Source organism: Colletes latitarsis, chromosome 7 (genome assembly GCF_051014445.1).
Source record: "Colletes latitarsis isolate SP2378_abdomen chromosome 7, iyColLati1, whole genome shotgun sequence".
NCBI classification, from domain to species: domain Eukaryota; kingdom Metazoa; phylum Arthropoda; class Insecta; order Hymenoptera; family Colletidae; genus Colletes; species Colletes latitarsis.
Genome location: NC_135140.1, coordinates 18,962,363 through 18,982,972, shown reverse-complemented (window position 1 = coordinate 18,982,972; position 20,610 = coordinate 18,962,363). Strand labels below are relative to the sequence as shown.

The 20,610-nt window shown below is 42.4% G+C and overlaps 3 protein-coding genes across 7 annotated transcripts in view; 2 read left to right on the top strand and 1 right to left on the bottom strand.

Moving 5' to 3' along the window:
* Window positions 1–13,583, top strand: part of Tgo (Aryl hydrocarbon receptor nuclear translocator homolog tgo) — a 37,228-nt gene extending 23,645 nt beyond the window's left edge. For 3 of the 5 annotated variants that reach the window (XM_076768037.1, XM_076768036.1, XM_076768032.1), the window contains 10 exons: window positions 4,115–4,275; window positions 8,124–8,441; window positions 9,098–9,301; window positions 10,329–10,514; window positions 10,606–10,764; window positions 10,840–10,990; window positions 11,077–11,234; window positions 11,399–11,583; window positions 11,652–11,793; window positions 11,883–13,583. In XM_076768037.1, the coding sequence (XP_076624152.1) occupies window positions 4,115–4,275; window positions 8,124–8,441; window positions 9,098–9,301; window positions 10,329–10,514; window positions 10,606–10,764; window positions 10,840–10,990; window positions 11,077–11,234; window positions 11,399–11,583; window positions 11,652–11,793; window positions 11,883–12,100 (1,882 nt within the window). In that variant the 3' untranslated portion in view covers window positions 12,101–13,583. The remainder of the gene's footprint in view (window positions 1–4,114; window positions 4,276–8,123; window positions 8,442–9,097; window positions 9,302–10,328; window positions 10,515–10,605; window positions 10,765–10,839; window positions 10,991–11,076; window positions 11,235–11,398; window positions 11,584–11,651; window positions 11,794–11,882) is intronic. The other 2 variants (XM_076768035.1, XM_076768034.1) reach the window with 2 other exon arrangements.
* On the bottom strand, window positions 13,550–16,220 carry LOC143343285 (U3 small nucleolar ribonucleoprotein MPP10). Its single transcript, XM_076768038.1, has 4 exons — window positions 16,032–16,220; window positions 14,454–15,789; window positions 14,201–14,309; window positions 13,550–14,131 (listed from the first exon to the last, which is right to left on the bottom strand). Exons 1-4 carry the CDS (start codon window positions 16,106–16,108, stop codon window positions 13,761–13,763), a joined length of 1,893 nt encoding a protein of 630 aa, XP_076624153.1. The 5' UTR covers window positions 16,109–16,220; the 3' UTR covers window positions 13,550–13,760.
* Window positions 16,221–17,053: 833 nt separating this feature from the next.
* The window catches only part of Kst (spectrin beta chain, non-erythrocytic 5 kst), a 57,023-nt gene continuing 53,466 nt past the window's right edge, over window positions 17,054–20,610 (top strand). The window contains exon 1 of the mRNA XM_076769843.1: window positions 17,054–17,311. The gene's annotated coding sequence lies outside the window, so the exon portion shown is untranslated. The remainder of the gene's footprint in view (window positions 17,312–20,610) is intronic.

The following is a 20,610-nucleotide window of genomic DNA, read 5'->3' as shown; positions in this document are numbered from 1 at the left end:
CAGAGATCGATATACAGGGTGCTCTGAACAATACCAGCTTGCTTTGTCAGAGTTTTACTCGATAGAAATATTTTTTATCCGACGTCAGTTTATCTGCTGACGCCATTACCGTTAATATAAAATCCTTAGAAAAGCGTAATCGAATACTTTTTAATGACGCGTTCACGATAAGATTATCAGTCGGAAATTTATGAGTACAGTCGGTATAAATATTCCTTTTGTTCGTTAATGTCGTGTTCAACCTTGGACGCGGACTATCAGTTTCAGTTAGAGCTCCTATGAGTGTACGGTCTAGGTTCCGACATTTTTTTCGCCATTGTTAAGAATCTAGATCGGTTTTATGATATCATTAGTCAGCTTATGAATGCAGCGGGAACAAAGAAATATTCTTTTTGTTCGTTAATGTCATGGCCAGCCTTGGATGTGGGCTATCAGTTTCAATCACTGCTTCAACGAGTATAGCTATAAGATCTGGATTGGGTTCGAGGTCTTCGAGACTGTCTTTGCAATATTCGTTAGGACTGACTCCAAGCTCTCGTAATTCTCTGATATTACAGAAATTAATTAAGTCAATTACTCCAAGGTTCTCTATCTAATGTTGGTCAAAAACCATCGTCAAATCTTCACAGTTCAGTTTCTGAACATTTCCCCGATAAGACCATTAAGTATTCAGACTCAACGCATCCACCAATTAACCAAAGACCAACTGGAAATCTCTGCAGTTGTATTACCTAAAATTGTACCCAATCACTCCAGTAAATTCCTCGACGAACCGTCAGTCCGTTCGTGTCTGGCGTCTATTTTGGACATGGAAAAGTATTCCGTGGGGTATGTGTGTCGTGTCGAACGCGACCACCCTGTATAGCGTCCGCTGGACCTACGGAGCGAGCGGGCAACTTCGGAACGTCTGACCCTTGACCCAGGAGTTCTCTCCGTCCTGCTCCTTGGGCCGCGTTCCTCTTCTGACCCTTTCTCCTCGTGTTCTTCTACCGTCCTGCACGGTACATACCCTGCTTTATACTTGCGCTTTAAGCGCCCTGGCCTCTTTTAAATAGCGGGCCTGCACTGGGGCTTGCGTCCTCGAGGAACGTTACCGATTCCTCTGGGCTCGCAACGAAATGGAAGGTCCTGACGGTCAGCATCCCAACTGAATATCCTCGATGAAACTCCTCTACTCAATTTACAGGCCCTCGAGACTCATTCGATTCCTTGAATATCATTTACTGATCAGATAGATGGCTTCCTCATTTTATATTGTAAAACAATATGTAAATGAAGATTAGAGGGATTTATTGAACTTAAATATCCTTGTCCTTGGGATGCTGGAGCAATTTTTTGAGTGGACAATCGAGGTCTTGTCTCTAGGTCAGAGTTAGGTGATACGTGAGATTTTCTGACAGGTAAAAAGAGGATCTTGGATGAAATTATGGGCACTATTTTATGAACAAATGATGATACACTACTGGGGCTAGATCGGGCATGTGTTGAAACATCGAATTTTAACAGTATGGTGGTCGAAATAATCACTTTTTATGTGGCCAATTGGATCTCACTAACATCAGTTTTATTTTTTAATTTATAACAAACTCGTTGAACTAAAATAAGAAATTAGGCATAGAAGTTTGCTTGCCTAGGAAATGGAGTAGCGCATCGAACTGTCGGAATATATTCAGAATAATTTTTCGAGTACACAATAGTGACTATCTGGAGTTCAGAGTCGGGTGATCAGTGCCAGTTCGCGATACGGTAAGTGAAAGAGAATTTTGCAAAGAGTTGTAGACACTGTATGATAAATAAGTAGAGATACTGTTCGATTATGGTGATTTTCACCCCGTCGAGAATCGTTGCTAGAGTTCAGTAGAGCTTAAGTCGAGTTTAATAGATCGTCGAACGGAAGAAAACAATAAAATAATATAATAAACGAAAGCGTGTTTCAGCAATATAGCGTGATGTGTCTATATTATTTCAGATGTTTAAAACCTGAAAATAATAATCATTTTGAAGGCCCCGTGAAATAAAATATACATATTAAATTGAACCACGTGTATGCGGTTCTTTCTTTCCCATTTAAGTCGGAGTTCCAAACGATTGCGCGTGCTATCGCAGCGGAAAGACTTTTGGTCTACGAGACACTTAAAACTAATTACGCTAAGCTCGACAACGCTTTAAACGCTGCACTCAGCATCGCTTTTCTGCGTTGTGCAAGCCGAAGAACGATTTTTCTCGAACGGGGTCGCGGCGTTTCAGACGGGGTGGATGTCCTGGTCGCGGAACTTAACGAGAGGTCAATGTTCACTCCAAGACATTACCAGGAACATTAATCTAAACGATATTTGCCGGTAAAATACCCTTTACAGTCTCGAATCTATAGAGAATTGTTCCCAACCCTCGCTGAATGAGAGTGAGGGGGTATTCCACTGTAAAATGTGTATTTTTAAGTATATTTAAATAACACAGAAATTGTGACTTTAATCTTGTCGCATTCCTCGAGGTTCGATGCACTTTTCTGCTTATTTACATGGACAGAATGAAAGTTGGAGGATCTGGAGGTAGAATAAGTATGAGGTAATAGTTCCTGATGGACTTGAAATGAGATGAAGGCTCTTATCTCGAAGGTAGGCACAAAAGGAGCTTCTCCTCTTGGCGAATCGCGATGGGTAGTTGCTGGAACATTCCTCATACAACAAACAAATTCATACGATTCTGATACCAAATTATACTACATATAACCGAATTATATTTACAAGACTTTATATTCAAGATTTAAATTTCATTCTGACGTATAAATAATACTAGATATAGTTTAAGCTTGTGTGGTATACTAGATTTTACTCAGAGTCAATTGGTGACGATGGTTCTAATTCAGTCCAAAGTTGTGGCCTGTTTAGAGTAGAATGTCTGAAAGGATCGTCGGTAGATTAAGAAATAATCGATTAAGCTGATTAAGAAATAAGATTTCGCGCGTATCACGGCCGGCTAAAACTTCCAAACTGTCTCGCGTGCGGTCCGCTCGCGATGTTCGTTCGCGAAATTATCAGGAATTAAATGCCATTAAATTTACGATTGCTCGCCGACAATTACCGTCGTAGCAAAGAGACGTGCGCCGTTACTGGAGGCGGTTATCCTCTGGTAGCGTAATAACAGGGAGGCTCTGAAATTGTGGTTTCACCCGATATCCCTTCACGATGAGGCATCGTTTCAGAATTTATTGGCCGCATTGATCACGAACACCCTTATCAATGACGGTCGCTGGATGGAAATTCCTTTACGCCTGCTTCGCCGGTGGGTCCGTTGAAATAGATATTTCTCCCTGTGGGACGGTCTCTCTTCCATGTTCTTGCGTCGTTCAAACTTGGTCAGACACGAACAAACGCGGACAAACTTGCCAACGAGATCCAATCGACCAATGGACGACAAACAAAAATAATAATTATCGAGGAAAACAAACCAGGGAGAAATTTATCAGAAAATTCGAGTTTGGCGAAAGTTGGCAAACAATTCCAAACTTTTGACCCGATAGTTTTTGTTCGTACGAGTTCTATGGAGTTTACAGAGGGGTTACAGTCGAAGATTCATCGATCTTGCGTACATTTACGGTCCGCAAATGAGCCTCACCGCGTATTTGCTAGTCTTCAATTACCCTGGCAAGATGACTCGCACTTAAAGCCGCGTCTAGCGATCGACCACGAATTACCCACACGTTTCGCGGCATAAAATCATAATACGGTCTCGTCTGCTTATGTACACGCCGCGGCATTCCGCGTTCTGCGGTTCTGAATTATTATGGAAACGAAACGCGCATATTTTCGTCGCGGCTGATCTCTTTGGCGCCACGCGGTGCAGCCCAAAGCGTGCACGGCTGGATCTAACTTGGCGGATCCTGTAAATAACCGGAGGAATAATGTTTTTAATTTGTCAATGAAAACAATTTTGAGTTACAGTTTTGTAACTTGTAGAAACAATGTTGATAAAGTCGTTAAAAGGGATACAACTTGCACGGACGCATATTTTCATCCGGAGATCGGAAATACTCGCGTAAAAAGGACTTCCCATCGGGCAAGAAAGCCATTCCTCGAGCTGTGCAATTACCTCGGTTTTGTCTTGCGATTTACAGCAGGGAGAATCATTGCGAGATCGAGCGGCGGCGGAGGAACAAGATGACCGCCTACATCACCGAATTGTCGGACATGGTCCCGACGTGTTCAGCACTGGCGCGGAAACCAGACAAATTGACCATACTTAGGATGGCGGTCGCCCATATGAAGGCCCTCAGAGGTGAGTACCTTCGGTTATCTGCTCACAACTTAAAGGGATAGTAGTTTCTCCCTATCAAACCATCCAAAAGTCTTCAGAAATATTTTCACGCGACACTCGCCAATTTCAATGAAATTTAGCAGGTTGGTAGATATCTATGATTGAGAAACATTAATTTACTTTTATTTCCTAGGGTGTATCTGTAATCGAAAAATTAGTTTTTGGTTAGCCACTTAATTTCGTGAATAGACAAATCCCTGTGAAAGGTAATCGTATAATAGAAACGATCAACGAGCGTCGAGGAGAATCGATCGATCCCCCGATCGAGTCCAGATATTTTCAAAGTTACGCGTTTATAGTCGCACGAAATCAAGTAAGCATGAACGGAGCGTAATTCAATCGCTTCGAGTCATAGCTTAAAGATCGCGTTGCCGAAGTTATTTTGCTGCTCGTGCCGGATAACTCAAACATCGCCGAGACTTAATCGTCACGTTCCGTGTTGAACTACTTTGTGCTTTATCGGACAGCCGGGGACTGGTTCGAAATGTATTGCCTCGCGTTCAATAATATTGCGTATTTAAAGACTCCATTTGGGTACTTGGAGCCTGGATGGAAAATTCTTGCGCATAATTACTCCATTCCCCGTTGCTATTTTTGTTCCACAATCGACGATAAGTGTACGTAAGAATAGCAATCGTTATACGCACTGGAAGTCAGCGTCGATAAATAAAAATTGTCAATGCGTCACACCAAACGTCTAGACAGTGACCTGGATTCGCGATGAATATTCTCCGAACGATGTTATCTGGAATCTGTGTAGTCTGCCGGTGGAAAAACGTCTAACGCGAAGACTATACTTCAACAATTTTCAATACGTCACGTCTAACGTCCAGGACATGACCTGGACTCGCGGAGGAATGCTCCTCTAACGATGTTGTTCAGCGTTTGCGTAGTCAATCGCTAAAACAACACGTAGACTCTCGATGTGTCTTGTCCAATGTTCAGAAATTAGCTGAACGACTTAAAATATTAAATTTATGTACTGTTGTTAGCGAAAAAAGGTACTAAATAAAATCTCTGTCATCGCAATTTTCAATACGTAACATCAGAGATCTAGACAGTGACCTGGGCTCGCTAATTATTTAGGGTTTGTCAAGAGAAAAAGGTATAAAACAGAGTTTCTATCATAGCAATTTTTAATACATCCTGTGTAATCTCTAGAAAATCACTTGGACTCGCGAAGGAATGTCGAAATATTCCAAAAGAAATTGTCAAGGATAGGTAGAGCCTATCAGTGGAGAACGTCTAATACTGAACATCTGGTCGAATAACGTCAATTTGTGAGATGCAATGGTCAGAAAACGACCTGGATCAGCGAAGGAATAAGGTTGTATTGTCCAGCATCTGGTTAGGCTAGATGTAATCGCAAGCGTCCCCAGACGCAGCCGCTTCTTGTCAGTCTCCGAGGAGGATTCATCCGGCCAGTGTGCACCGGAACGGTCGTAATTCACCGAAGGTTTCGTCGTACGGTGGTCATATCGAATGCAGAAAGCGCGATATATGCTTCCGGTGTAAGAATGGGTGGAGTTGCTCCGTCGGCTGTCCCTTTAGCCCCGGGTCCCTGTGCTGCGTGCACACACGCATTATACAATCTCCCCTCCCCGCCCTCTGGAACGGTGTGCGTGCCGTGATTCCAGCTAAGTATTGGTGGTGCGTCGCATTGTTTATAGCCGCTTCTCCTCTTTCCCGACAAGAGGGCCGCTGAATACAAATTGCTCGAACGAGAGAGCCACTCTCTTACCTGACCGGGAGAAGAGGCTATCGCCTCCGGGATATGTCGACGCTCGTTTGTGCGTACACGCACCACCCTCATCCTCGTTGCACCCGTGAGACGCGTCAGCCGCTGATTTTAACCGCGTTTGTCTTTTACATTTCCTTCCCACCTTTTTTCCCCCCACCCTTGCACTTTGCTACTTTCCATCTTGATGGACTCGCGACGAGGGAATAAGGGAATCCTGGAATCGATGTTCCACGCTTCTATGAGTCGATCTAAAGAACCTCTCAGTCTCGGTAGTTGACTTTTAAGCTTTTCTGGATCTATATTAGATCTAAATAGCATTAAAACACACCTGGTGAAAAACGTAATTTTCCATTCGGTACGAAAACACCCAAGAAGGTGGCTTCGAAGAGGTTGAACGACGGAAGTCCATATTTGCATGTGAGTGGCGTCGTACTGCCCATCGATTTTGGGCAATAGCTAGTTTATATGCCACCATAGTTCCCCGTCACTACGGAATATTCACCTTATATGTCCTCCTGAATACCTGGGACACGTCGTCTATCGATTTTGAGTAATAGACAAAACTATTGTATCCGATGATGACCACCCACTATGAACTACCTAACATATTGCTATGCATTATGAAAGGTTCACCTAGGATCCTGAACCTCTGAGCACGTATCACGCATTCATATCTCAAAAATTAATTCACGTAATTGCCATTTGACCATGTAGACCATATCTACCGATGTCCCGTCCACTATGGATCATTAGCCTTCCACGTCCATCAGGGAGAATCGAAATAACATCGGTTTTAGGCCCCTGCATGATCTCTTGCCATATATCAGACAAGGTTCAAAGTAATGTGGCGGGGAAGAGAGAGAGGGAAGGAGAGTACTCGGTACCAAAAATGAGGACGGGGCAGCTCGGCAGCGTAGGTAACTATCGAGGTGCAAGATCGGAATTGCAAAGCGGACAGGATCCCGCGAGGCGGGAGAGAGAGAGAGCGGCTCGCGATGCGATCTTTACCCCGATATACGGAGAAATTCCGGGAAGAGGTACTTTAACGACTTCCAAACAAGATCTATGGAAGACCCCAGGTGACCTTCGTTACCATTACCTTCCACGTAGAGAACCTCTTCGATGGACATTAATGCCGCGATTCGGTCGGTTTCCTCCTCGGTGAGAGAGACGTGGCTCTATCTGCGATACCGGCCCGCCGGCAGTCTTAGCGCGCTTTTAATCTGGATGTATATACACTATTACTTTTAGTAGCGACGTAAATCATAGTTCAGCGATGGCTGCGGACCGAGATCTCGAGATACGAATGCGCCCTCCGCCCGGGACATCTGTTGCTTCTGATGTGGACTAGCGTTGTCTTTCAGACTGGCACGTATTAATCTGGTGGTCCTAGCAAACTGCGATTATGGTTAGAAGTTTATTGAAACTAGAGGTTTTCGTTCGAAATTTATCAAAGACGCCTCAAAGATCTTGGATCTCTCGTGAACATTTACCTAACCCAGACCTAGCTTGCACTCAGAAATCCCTAACAGAATTTAAAACACTGAAAACTCTGGCTCTAGTTAGGTAATTTTCCCACGATAATCATGTATCGTTTCCTTAATCTACTACAAGAGGGATAAAAAAAAGTTGTACTCGTCGAAACAGCGAACGGACTTCGACACGTACAAAAGTACTTGCACGTTTCCTCCGACAAGCATTCGTTTCGTTTGAAAAGTGTTCCTCGTTGCACGTGCACTCGATGTCGACCAGCCAGTCAGATCTCGCGATCGATAGAGGCCATTTACATCAAACGTGATATAAAGAGGGCAATCTGTGCGGAGGAATCGGGACACCTTCATTAGGGAAAAAGCGAACCCCACCGGTAACTGAAAATCAATACCGCCATTGCATTATCGATGCTTTTGGGGCACTCGGTAATTCGATTGCGAGCCGATAATTGGTCAGAAATTAATTCCTGACGATCCCCCGACCGATCCCTAATTTGAGAATCGAAAAACGACTGTCCTCGAATAGCTAAATTCGTTAACGAATGGAATTAACACTTTTTGAATAATGTCTGTCTCAGGTACCGGAAATACGGCCACGGACAGTGCGTACAAACCTTCGTTCCTCACCGACCAAGAGCTGAAGCACCTGATCCTGGAGGCAGCCGACGGATTCCTCTTCGTCGTGAGCTGCGACACCGGGAGGATCATCTACGTCTCCGACTCGGTCGCCCCGGTACTAAATTACACGCAAAGCGATTGGTACGGCACCAGCCTCTACTCGCAGGTTCATCCTGATGACACCGAGAAGGTGAGGGAACAATTGAGCGCCGAGGAACCGCAACACGGAGGCAGGGTGCTGGATCTTAAGACGGGGACTGTGAAAAAAGAAGGCCAATGTAAGTGGACCAAGCTTCCACGTCAAATCCGTGTCGACTTACCACAATCGTTACAGAGAATGAGGATTCACTAATGCTTAAGTACTGTAGGGGGTCTTAACTGATAGTGAGTCTACGTTACTTATAGATCACTTGCTATTTGCTTTGTCTTCTCGACTGATAATAGCAGGTTGTTGAGGTTATTATCCTGAGCAGTTGTTAAGATACTTATACATTTCATATTGCTTCTGTATAATACAGATCCTAAACCTAGCCAAGGCTGAGGTTACTATAAACTTAACAAAATTGCAAACCAAACTACAAGAGGTGTAGTCACAAAGAGTTCCTCTTCCCAATACTGTCGAAGACTAAGGACATTAATTCTACAGGGATTATATTCAATATCCTCATCCCTGAACCTATGATCTATACCACCTAGACACCAGATGTTCCCAACCTGATCCTCCCAAAAACTGAGAAAGGTTACTGGAAAGACTAGATTCGTTTGTACAAACCTAGACCACCCGGAGTCCGTAATAGGTTATGCGATAGTCTCTATAATGGGTGATGTATTACCCCATGATGTAACTTATATAATAGGTTAGCGCTATAAATTGTGGAACGCCACACTAGTTATGTAACGCGAAGGATCAATGAGGAACACGTTTGCCCCGCAGCGTCGATGAGGATGTGCATGGGTTCGAGGAGAGGGTTCATCTGCCGCATGAAGGTCGGAAATCTCCAAACGACGGGTGACATGGCCGCCGCGCACGGCCTGCACCGTATGAAACAGAGGAATTCCTTGGGTCCCCCGGCCAGGGACGGTCAAAATTACGCCGTGGTTCATTGTACAGGGTACATCAAGAACTGGGCCCCCACCGGTGAGTTTCATACTGGTTTCGATATTTCGTCGTTAATCGTCGACATAACGGTCGACCGCGACGTAGCGCCAACTTTCTATTTTAAAGCGAGGGAGACGTCGTGCCGGAGGAATATGAACGAACCTAACCGACTTCGTAGAATACGGGGATAGTCGATGTTTGTACTATAAATTAAGAGACGGTTTGAACCGAACGGCAGGACGGATAGTATACATCGGTTTATAAGAATGAATGGAATCGTCTTGACCTAACAGCCGACAGACGGGCCGGAATACCGATAACTATGTCGGGATGGGCTGATGCGGAATTTGTATGCTTTATCGTGGCCCTCGATGCATAATAAGGGGATCGCGTCGCGTCGAGGAATCGCGGGGATTTTTTTCGTACGTTTTCGCGTTGCTCTCAACACTGGGTACCCCTTTACTTTTCTTCAGTTTTTCTTAAAATAATTACGTCATTTTGTAAAATATTTATGCCTCTAAAATTTAAATTTTATTTCCAACTTCGTAATTGCCAGCCATGATTAACGATACGTGATCTGTAATCTTATGTTCCGCTTGTTTTCAAATGTAACGCTTACATAATAAGTTTTTTATGTAATACGTTGGTCTAACAAGGAATTGTTCGATTCTCCTAAGTTTCTTTATTTTCTGTTTTTGGTCTTACACTCCCCATAGTTGTTTTGTGAGATTTAGTGATCAGTCGCAGTCAATGTGAGAAGGAAGTATTCGACCGCCGGCCTCGCTGTGTTTTAATTAAAACAGGGATTGTCTAGCTGCGTAGCTAAGATTAGTGATTAGAGTATGGTATAGTTCATACTTTGTTCTTACTAGGCTGGATAGAAAACGGTACCTTAATGCGAAACGAATGATACTGTTTAAATGTCTTCCAAGTTCTATCCAGCTTAAGTAGACTAACTCTAATACATTTTGTAAGTAAATATACTATTGTATATAACAGCATGCAATTTATAATCAAGCTGACAGTTATGAGGAATCTTAGACTGATTCAGAGTTTTACGCTGTAGGTGATTTTGTTCCCCCATGTGTACCAGGTGTGGGTCTAGGTGACAGGAGTAATGTTCAAACTAGACCCGATGGTGTAGTTGCAGATGAAAATGCCGGCAATAATTGCTGCTTGGTCGCCATTGGACGACTACAGGTCACTAGCACACCAAATAGTAGTGATTTAGCAGGTTCCAATAGCAATAATGGTGAGAAACTCGTCTTTCTTGAAAAATACGAACAACAATTCACGTTGAAAAGATATCACAATTCTTCACAATGGAAAATAATTATTTGCAGAATTTATTTCGCGTCATTCCGCGGAAGGTAAATTTACCTTCGTGGACCAAAGAGTCGGAGGGATACTAGGATACACGCCCTCAGAACTCTTAGGTCACCCGTGCTACGAATTCTTTCACCCAGAGGATTTAACGCACATGCGAGAAAGTTTCGAGCAAGGTAAAGTGTCTCGAGTTGTGTACGTGGATTGTTCACGCGTTCATTGTCGTTTAATGAATACCGTTTCTCCGGCAGTGCTGAAGCTGAAAGGACAAGTGGTGTCCGTGATGTACAGATTTCGAGCCAAAAATCGCGACTGGGTATGGTTAAGGACGTCTGCATTTGCATTTTTAAACCCATTCAACGACGATGTTGAATACATCGTCTGCACAAACACGCATGCGAAGTACGATATTTTATTTCGTTCGTTCGGAATTGTTCCTCGATCTCCGTTAGGTCCGAGAAAAGAATTAAGAGGCTCCATTATTTTAGATCGTTCCATCCTGGCAGCGATGGTCAAACAGAAACTGAAGCCGTACCTGCTTATGGGCAACCTGGCTTGGACTATTCCCTTCAGAGACATCCTGCCAGGGATCCTCTGTATTCGGGGCATCATATGATGCAGCATCCAGCAACTGTAGCCACAGCTGGTAATAGATCAATTGCATCAATATTGACTGCAACGTTAGCCCTTTCTGACCCAGAGGTATCAAATAAAAAAACTCAGTCTGGAAGGGTTAATAGATGCTACCCGTTTAGTTTATTCGAGTCTACGTTAATGGATCTTAACAGATCTACGTGGTTTCTTTGTTAGGACCCCAACAGCCTAGGCCGTCCAGTACACAAAACGTTTATCAGGGATACGAAACAACGCAGTCGCCCATAGCTTACGGTTCGCCTGGCCAGCAGAGTGCGTCTTCTTCGGTTTTAAGTAGAATTCAAAAGCCAGCCAACACGTCCCCAACTCCAGTCCAACAAGCGTGGACCATTGGAAGACAAGTGAGTTCGCGTTGACAGTCAACGTTTAGCCCTGATCGTGGAAACTTAATATTTATCTTTCGTTTCAGCAACCAGTGACAGAAGGGTATCAGTACAGTCAATTAAGTCCATCGAGGTCGCCAAGTGGGCCAACTTATACTCAACTAAGTAGCGGTGCTAGGACACCGGCTACTCAGTACCATGCAGTCACAACAGTGCCTAATAATCCTGGTAAGTGTGACTTTTGAATGCTTCGTATATTTTAATATAATCCCGCAAATAAAAATTCTTACTCGTATGCGCGTAATTGTATTGTTCAGGTATGTGGGGGTGGCAAGGTCAGCAACACCAAACGCCACAGCAAGATGGCGGACAATCAAATCCTCAGGTGACCGGACAAGCGCAACCACCTCATCCTGCTCAAGGTGGGCCTGGCACGCAACCCCAGGAACTCTCGGACATGTTGCAGATGTTACAGGATCAGGGTGGAGCATCTGGTTTCGAGGAGTTAAATATGTTTAATACTAATTTCGAGTAGCGATAAGGAAATAGCATCGCCGACGAATGTCTACCGTATGGATGCTTTACGGTTCAAATCATTGGTAACAGCCTCGGGATTATCCCGAGCATCATAATCAGCACTTTTACTTCGGCATTCAATTGATACTAAAGTTCGCAATTTAGCACCTCACGTGTAAACTTTATCCGAATTGACGTTGAGGTTAGGACGACCTAACTTCATAGACCTAAGACCTGGGATCCACTGTGTTTCCTTCTGACGAGTTGAGGGTTTTTACACGCGGACAATGGGGGGGGGGCGGGAGGGGGGCAACTTTCGCTGCATGTCCTGTGTAAAAAGAATCGTTAACTTTTGGGAACGAAACTCTCCCGGGAGTCCCAGGCGTAACTTCCTTTGCGAGAAGTTTCATTCTAATCGCTTTAAGTCAGTGTTTTCCAAACCAGAGGCGTGACGCCTAGGAGAGCGCCTTGCAAACCAGAAAACGACGAGAAAAGAAACATTTTAATGTAGAAGAACGAGGATAAACATCTCTTTCTATATTAATATATTTATCATCAAAGTTCAACAACCGTAGGAATATTCTTTTTTTCTTGTATCGTTTTAAATATTCCACATATCTCGCGTAATAAATGCCCTCGTTTCAGTTGCAGAAACTTCTCAATCAAATCTACACAAAATCACGGTAATTTTAATACCAGCTTATCGTTAGATTCCTAAGATTAGCTTAATTATTTTAATTTAGATCCTTGTAATTATAAACAGTGCAATCATAAACATCAACACTAAACGGAAAGGAAAAAAAAAGAATTGTTTGAAACTCGACGATGTACAAAATTATGTAATCCACTTTGCTTCTCTGTGCAAGACACCATTTTTAGATATTCCTAAAGAAAATATAGATAATGTTACACATACGAATAATTGCATTTATAAGTAACCACGTGTGATTTAGCGCATTTGTACATGTTTAGCAAATTCTTATAAGCAAGATTGAACAAACAAAAAATTGCAGCATATCATGACGAATTGGGAACATTTTTTACTAATATATAAAATATACATTACACGTATAATTCTTTTTAATCATCCTATGTCGAAAGTAGTTTCAATGCCATTGCTCTGACAATAATTAACATATTGAAGTCGTTAAAGGCATCAATATGTATACGCAAATGATTCATTAAATTTCAAACAATATCTATGACGTATTTAAAAATCCTTCATCCTCTATCGTTTACGATTATTTTCCTTTGTCGTTGCCTCTATAAAACGTAACATTCGCCCAAAACTTAAATATTGCGCGAAACATAGTTACCTAAAGTATATATTGCAATGCAATGATTTAGAAGAAAAAAAAAAGAAAGAATATGCACTTACACAAAATGGAGCTCCTATTTATGGATCCCATCGGTGCCCTAATTATATTGAATAAATATATAAGTTGTACAAATTTCGAAACGATTGGTAATATAAAATGGAGAATCGGAGAACTTACCAGACCCTTTGTATTTCATTTTTCCACTCGTAATTATCGTTTTACGCATGCGAAATAAAATTTGTATTCAACGGTAAAAATAATACATTCGATAAATTGTACGCAGTTGGATTTTAACTGTATAAAATTAAACATGAAACTGTACAACATAGTAATTTGTGTTTAAAAAATTTTATACAAAATCTACAACTTCAATTTCACCGCGGTCAGAGCATTTTTCTGTTTCTTCTTGGCCTCTGCGCCAGTCTTCGATTTAATATGGCTCTTCACTTGGTCCTGCAATTGATTGAAGAACGCGGTAGACGATTTCGAAACTTTTTGTGTCGTTTCGTCCATTTTTATGATGTTTCGACTGTTGCTCAGTTTCTTCGCTAATTCCGCGGCCTTTTGTTTCTTATATTTCTTTTCGATTCCAGGCTTCATCGCGTGTAGTTTCTCCTTTTTCTCCATGACTTCCTGTCGCGCGCGTTGCCTCATCTTCTTGCGTCTTCGTTCTCGTTTCATGTCAGTTTTCGTTCTTTCTGATTGACCAATAGGATCGCCTCGCGATTTCGCTGCAAAAGAAACAAATGCAATTCGATAATTCTATCATCTTAATTTCATTATTCACGATAAATACATACCCTTAACCTCTTCGGGCGCTAATAAAGTAGCATCGCTGGTTCCTACTGGAGCCACTTCTTCCATATTAATTGCAGGAATATTGCTAACAATCTTAATCTCCGGATTAGCCTGAAACAAATATACAAAAATTGTAAAAAATATAAAAAATTTCGTAATTACGCGATTTATCGACTGTACAATCGATTTCACTGGTCTCTTAATTTCTAAGATATAATTATTCACAAAAATACTATTTTTTTATCGATATCTTACCGGTTTCGGGGTGTAATGGAAGTTAGACAATGCGTCCAATTTAGAGAATACAGTATGCATCATTTCCTTAATTTCTATATGCAATTTCGGTTCCTCTTCCTCCTTTTCGTCGTTATCCGGATTCAATGCTTGTTTTTGTTTCAGATATTCGTTCTCATAAATTTGAGACAAACTCTGTTTGCTCTTCTCCTGATCCAGAATCAGCTTTTTTTTATACTCCAGCGGAGTTTCGACCGGTTTAAATTTCTTCTCGACGTCGTCCCAGGCTTTATCCTTTATTCTTCGTTTAATTATATCCTCTAACTTAAATGTGGTCTGTTCAGTGATGACAGGAGCAGGTCTGGTTGTAATATCAAATTCGACGAATTCTTGTAACAACGAATTTTGTGGTCTGCTCGTGGCGCTTACTTCGCCCTTAAGTTGCCACGGTTTCTCTGCCAATGCTTCTTCTTCTAATTCTTTAATTCTTCTATGTAATCGTTCCTGGCGAGTTTCGAGGGATGACTGGGTTTTTTCTGTGTTCTTAGTGTTGGTGATCTTATTCTCTAAACTGTCCGTTTCGTCGGAATCGTTCGTGAGATTGAACGTAACTTTCTTCTTCGAAGAATTGCGATCTTCCGATTCGTTGTCCGTGTCCATTGCATTTTCAGAATCGCTATCGCGTAGCATTTCATCTTCGTTCGTTTCATTATTATCGATATTCTTATGCTGCGTGGCAGTATTAGTAGCTTCGTCTTCGCTCTGCGGACTATCGAAGAAATCCGCGTATTTCACTAACTTTTCCTCTCCGGTTTTGCTGTCGTCGTCGGAAAAATCGTTAAACAAATCGACTGACTCGTCGTCCGATCCCTGCTCGTGCTTCTCGCTCTGTGTTTCCTTTTTGTCCTCCTTTGTCAGGTATTCGTCCAGTTCTTGTAATTTAAAAAATTTGTCGTCCACGACCGACGTCTTAGTTCTAAACTTCTTCATATCCTCCTTATACTTCTTCAAAGTACTTTTCCGTTTTATCCTTTCATCTTCTGAAATTTCTTCTTCGGATACTTTCTCTTCTTTCCTTTCTGTATTTTCTTTGTTGCTTTGTACAATCTCAGGTTTGCTTGTACTAATTGGAATTGTTAATTTCTTATTCCCGACTAAAATCTTAGAGACGCCGGTTAAAAAGTGTATGAGTTCACTTTCATTTTGCAATTCAAGTTGCTGCCAGATCTGCTCTTCGTCAAAACCATCCGTCACAAGCTCTGGCAGTGCATTTGTATTTCTTTGTGACTGTTCTTTTGTAAAATCGTATAGACGTTTTGTAGAATTTTTAAACTCCACGGCAACTCGGTTCTGCACGCTGTAATGTTAATAAAATAGAAAATTAAGTAAAACCATAAACAATTATATGCACATTAACGATTTCGATGTTTATGCATTTCGATTTGTGAAATTCTTGGAATTTAAAAGAAGAGAGAACTATCGCCATATTACTTAACATTAATCGAAAACGAGTAGAAAAAATAAAAATATTTAAGATGAATTATTCTTATTGTTTCGCGTATAGGTTAGAATAGAAAAACAGGAAAAAACAGTACTTACCTCAAAAAATCTTCCGGCTTTCTAGTATTATTTTCAACTGTAGATATGACGTTATTAAGTATTTCTGTTTCAGCCATTGTATATTTACATTTATATTAAAATCTGTAAAGAATAATGTTTGACTAAAAGGTTATGTTCGTCCCGTGAACAGTAACCATTGGCGTAGTGTGGTATAAAAGTGAATATCAACAATTACTGATACAGAAATACCATCGACTGATACATGAAGTTTTCCTAGAAATTTACAACTAATCGTTGAAATAGATATTGCAGTTAAATCATAGACGAGGTACACAAGTAGACCTTACAATCAATGTATTTTTTGGGCCCATTTTTTTAAGATTTTAGGGCCCCATTACCATTTTCGTGCCACTCGCAACATTACCAACAGGTTACACAAATGAACACACGTTATATTTTCTGAAAAGAATTTTTTTCTCGAAAATGCGTAGAATTTCGGGGGTATGTGTATTGACCAAAAATTACTGTAATTGGTCCCCCCAGATGAAAATAAATTTTTTAGAACGATTTGAAATGTTTTAATTTTGTCGAAAAATTTATCCACTTGTTGAATTTTTTTCTCGAAACTGGTTAGGATTTCGAGGGTATGTCTATTGACCAAAAATGGTTGTAATTGACTCCCGCAACTGAAAATAATTTTTTTAGAACGATTTGGAAATTTTTTTTTTTGCCAAAAAATTTCTCCAAGGCATACCTCATCTGTGGTATTTCGATAAAGTAGAATAGAAATGCAACGCTCACCTCTGGTTTATTATTCTCCTAAATTACCGGTGGAGGGACACAAAATTCGAGGTGGAAAATGATCGTACCGATCGTACGGATCGTAGTTCTAACGTGTCCATATTTTCACAGATGGCGGTAGCTGCTTGGAGGTTCTCCGATAGGCGGCCAGCTTGACTCCTGGTGATCGAGGTGGGGGAAAGGCGAAGAAACACGGCGAATGTTTGCTCGAGGTGGGGATGAAGATGGAGAACCGCTCGGTGTTCAAAGCCGCAAACGCATTGGCGCAGACTTCGGTACGGCTCGCGCGACACGCTACCGCTCCAACGAAGCCGAAACGCGTGCGTTTCTCCGTTCGTTCGTCGTGTGCGCGTGTGTTTATTAAATCTTGCAAATAAGAGCAGCGTAAAACGGGGACGAGGACCAAGTGTGCATTTTTGGTGGATTCTGTGTGCTTGGAAAGTGTTCTGCTCAGTGTTGACGGATTCCCGCGTTCCTTTGGTCGCTTTTTGGATAAGTTTCGTACACACGGAGAAAAGGTACGTACTGAAATTTGTCGCCAGTTCCATGAATCGATCGCACAGCTTGTCGTTTGCTTTTATTCGAACGATCGAACGGCTGGCACGCGTTCTGCCACTCGCACCGTATCCATTCGATCCTAACGAAACCAAAGAGATTTCGTACGATAACCATTCGATGGCAGGGTACGATAGAGCCTGCGAACGCTACCGATTGGGTTTCGAATTTGTTTATGATTCACGAAAGTTTACGCGCGCAAAGGTCGATAGGTCACGTGGGACTTTTTCACACTGGAGATCCCGTAGTCCATTTCGATGGTAGAAAAAGAGAGTCACGCACGAAAGTCCTTGCTCCTTTGAGGCTTCCTTCCGCCACGACGGAAGAATCGCTTTGGGAACCCCCCAGTTTCACCGGGAAAGGTTGTATCCTTGATCTTTGCGAGATTAGAGAGTGAAGTGTGTCGTGTTAGCATTCTGTTTCACGTAAATGCGCGTAAGTTTCGGGACCGTGGGCTCCGTTGTTCGTAGCATTTGGCGAAACATGTGTTTATCTTTTACTTTGTTTTCAATTTTGGAAAGGAAGCTATGTGCGTTCGCGAATGTGAAAGATTTCCATGGATTGGTTACGAGGCAGGAATTCTTCGAGAAAGAAACGAAGGGTCGCATTCGATACCTGGAAGGTCGTGCAAAAAAACGAAGGACAGTTTCGGATCTGCCCACTGTCGATCCCTTCCTGTTGAGCCTCGACTTTCGAGAATTTTTCCTTGCAATCGTTCGTACTCGTATAATATTTTGTTTATTCGTGTATCGTTGTTCCTTGAATCTTTACTTTAGTTAATTCTATATCATACGTAATGTATATGATATTTTCAAAAAATCTCTCTTCTACGAAATTTAATCTCTTTTGCGTTTTAACCTTGTGGATAACCTTGAATCCAGCGGAATGCGTTTGCAACACATTCAAAGAATTTGTCGTGTTCTAAACCACATGCGGTGTGAATGTTTTTTTAATGACAATAATACACAGGGCATTGTATAAGCATGTGTGAGACAATTGAGCAGAATAGTGAAGGACGTTCTTATTTGTGGAAATCACGTACTTTAATAGGGGTCCAATTTATAATAGATTACTCTCTATACATTCTTCCAATTTTTAATTGCTCGATGATTTTGAGGTTATAGCAACGTAAAAGTATAAATACTTGTTTTATAAACCCGGAACATACGTGACGACTAAGTCTAGGGGTTAGTGATTAACGGTCATTTAATATTCCAATAACAGAGTTATGTTCGAGGTTAGAATAGTTCGAAGTACGTCTATCGATCATAACCACCCTTAAAGTCAAGGTGTCAAGATACTGACTTCGTTATGAATATGTAAAGCAAATACGTGCTCAAACGTCTTGTTACTACAAAACGTTTAAAAATAATATCAGATTACTCTTGACAGATGTGTTCATTTGTCAGAGAAAAAAATGAACTTAATAATTCGCATTAGTCACAAATTTGTCATGCATAAAATTTGCATCACTGATTTGTACAAGGAATTTGTAACAGTTTTCCCCTTCGAGCCCCCCACCAGCGTTATCTCTTGGGTCCGTGCATTCATTCCGTTACGAGGTAAGAATTCTTCGCGGAGGAGAGCCAATCGCCCGCAAAGGTCGTTCGCGACAGCTGGAAAACCGTGTAAAGGGGGTCTGTATCGGTCGAGTTTTCCTCCCCCCCTGTCGAGCAACTCCCCCCTCCGGTAGCGTCGATTATAACGGGGCGCTGGCGTCGATTGCACGTGAAATTGGAGCGGACTTCGATCCTTTCCCGAACGGTACCCGGCATTTGATCGGCCTTAGCCCCCGCGTTCCACGAGGAAATAATATTACGCGCGCGCGCGAGCGCCCGCCACTGCCTCGAGTTTCTAATGAGCCCCTCCAGACCCGGCTGGCCCGTTCCTCTACTCGACGAATACCGTAATTCTCAATGGATGTCGTTTTTTCTCTCTTTCTCGCTTCCTCCCTTCGCGTTTCTCCCTTTCTCGCGCCGTTTTTCTTACCCCTACCGTTACCCCTCCCGCCAACTCCCCTCCACTCACCCTTTCCCCTCCTTCCTCTCACGATGCCACTCGATGCGCGTCCTCTTACCGTCTCCCGGGCGAAAGTCGTGTGCGTGAAGTGGCGAGCCTAGCGATGGGAACGAATCATCTGCAAACGTGAAGTGGGAAACGGATGGGGGCAGAGGTCGTGGCTAAGTATGGGGGATCAACGAAGACCCTAAATCAAACTCCACTCGCGATGGACCATTCGATAACGTATAAGAAAGGCTTTCGACACCCTTGGTCGACTATACGTGGGGTGAAGGTACCTAATATGATTCAAAGAAATTCGGAGAAGCACGCCTAAAACTAAAACTTGGTACAGTACTGCCTCGATTCTTGCTCCAATGTGCATTAGGAATGCAAGCAACGTAATCACCCCCACCATTGTTTATGTTTCTGCAGCTCGTGTAACCATCGACTCGAGTGGCAGGCAGCTGCATAATTAACAAACCCATTTGCACGACACGCTTAAGTTCAACCAGTTTTGAAAAACAAAAATTCTATATTGAATTTCTCAAATTTTGGATAAGATATATGTCGACGTTGTAGTGGCAGAAAACTTGTAATTAAAATATGATTGTGTATCATAAAATATCATGATGCTTGGGTCAGAATAAATTTCACATGCCTGACCCGAGGTCGATCTTTCACGCGTTTAATTATTCTTAACTATCGAACAAAGCTGTTCGCATAAATGTACGTTCGTTTCATTGGGAAAACAGCTTTGAACGGTAAGTGTTGTGCACGTGTGCAAGGAAGGGTTAAGAAGCTTTAGATTACAGTATCGGTTCCATCGCTAGTCAACGTTAGTTAGAGTACTACCAGCAAAACGTATGTTTCTCGTGCGTGCGCGCGCAAGCTCACGTTTTCTGGGGAGTTGCTGGACCGCTCTCTGGACTCCCTACTACCGCCATTTCTTCGTTCGGCGCGCGCACAGAACGAGGAAGAAAGAGAGGAAAGATCCTTGGCGAGTCCTGGAACCCAAGACGAGCGAACGAACGACTCAGGTTACAGACTTCAAGGCTTAACGCGTACTCCCGCGTTCCGTCAATCGTGGATTTACGAACGACCACGAGAAAAATCCCTGCGTGCGTTGTTATTGTGTCGACTCGCATCGCCATTACGGTCAACCTGTTCCGAGCGTTACCGAGTAGGGGGCGTCTCAATGCGTTTCTGCAGAGAGACTTCGATTCAGAGATTACGCGAACAAACAGGGAACGATATACAGGCC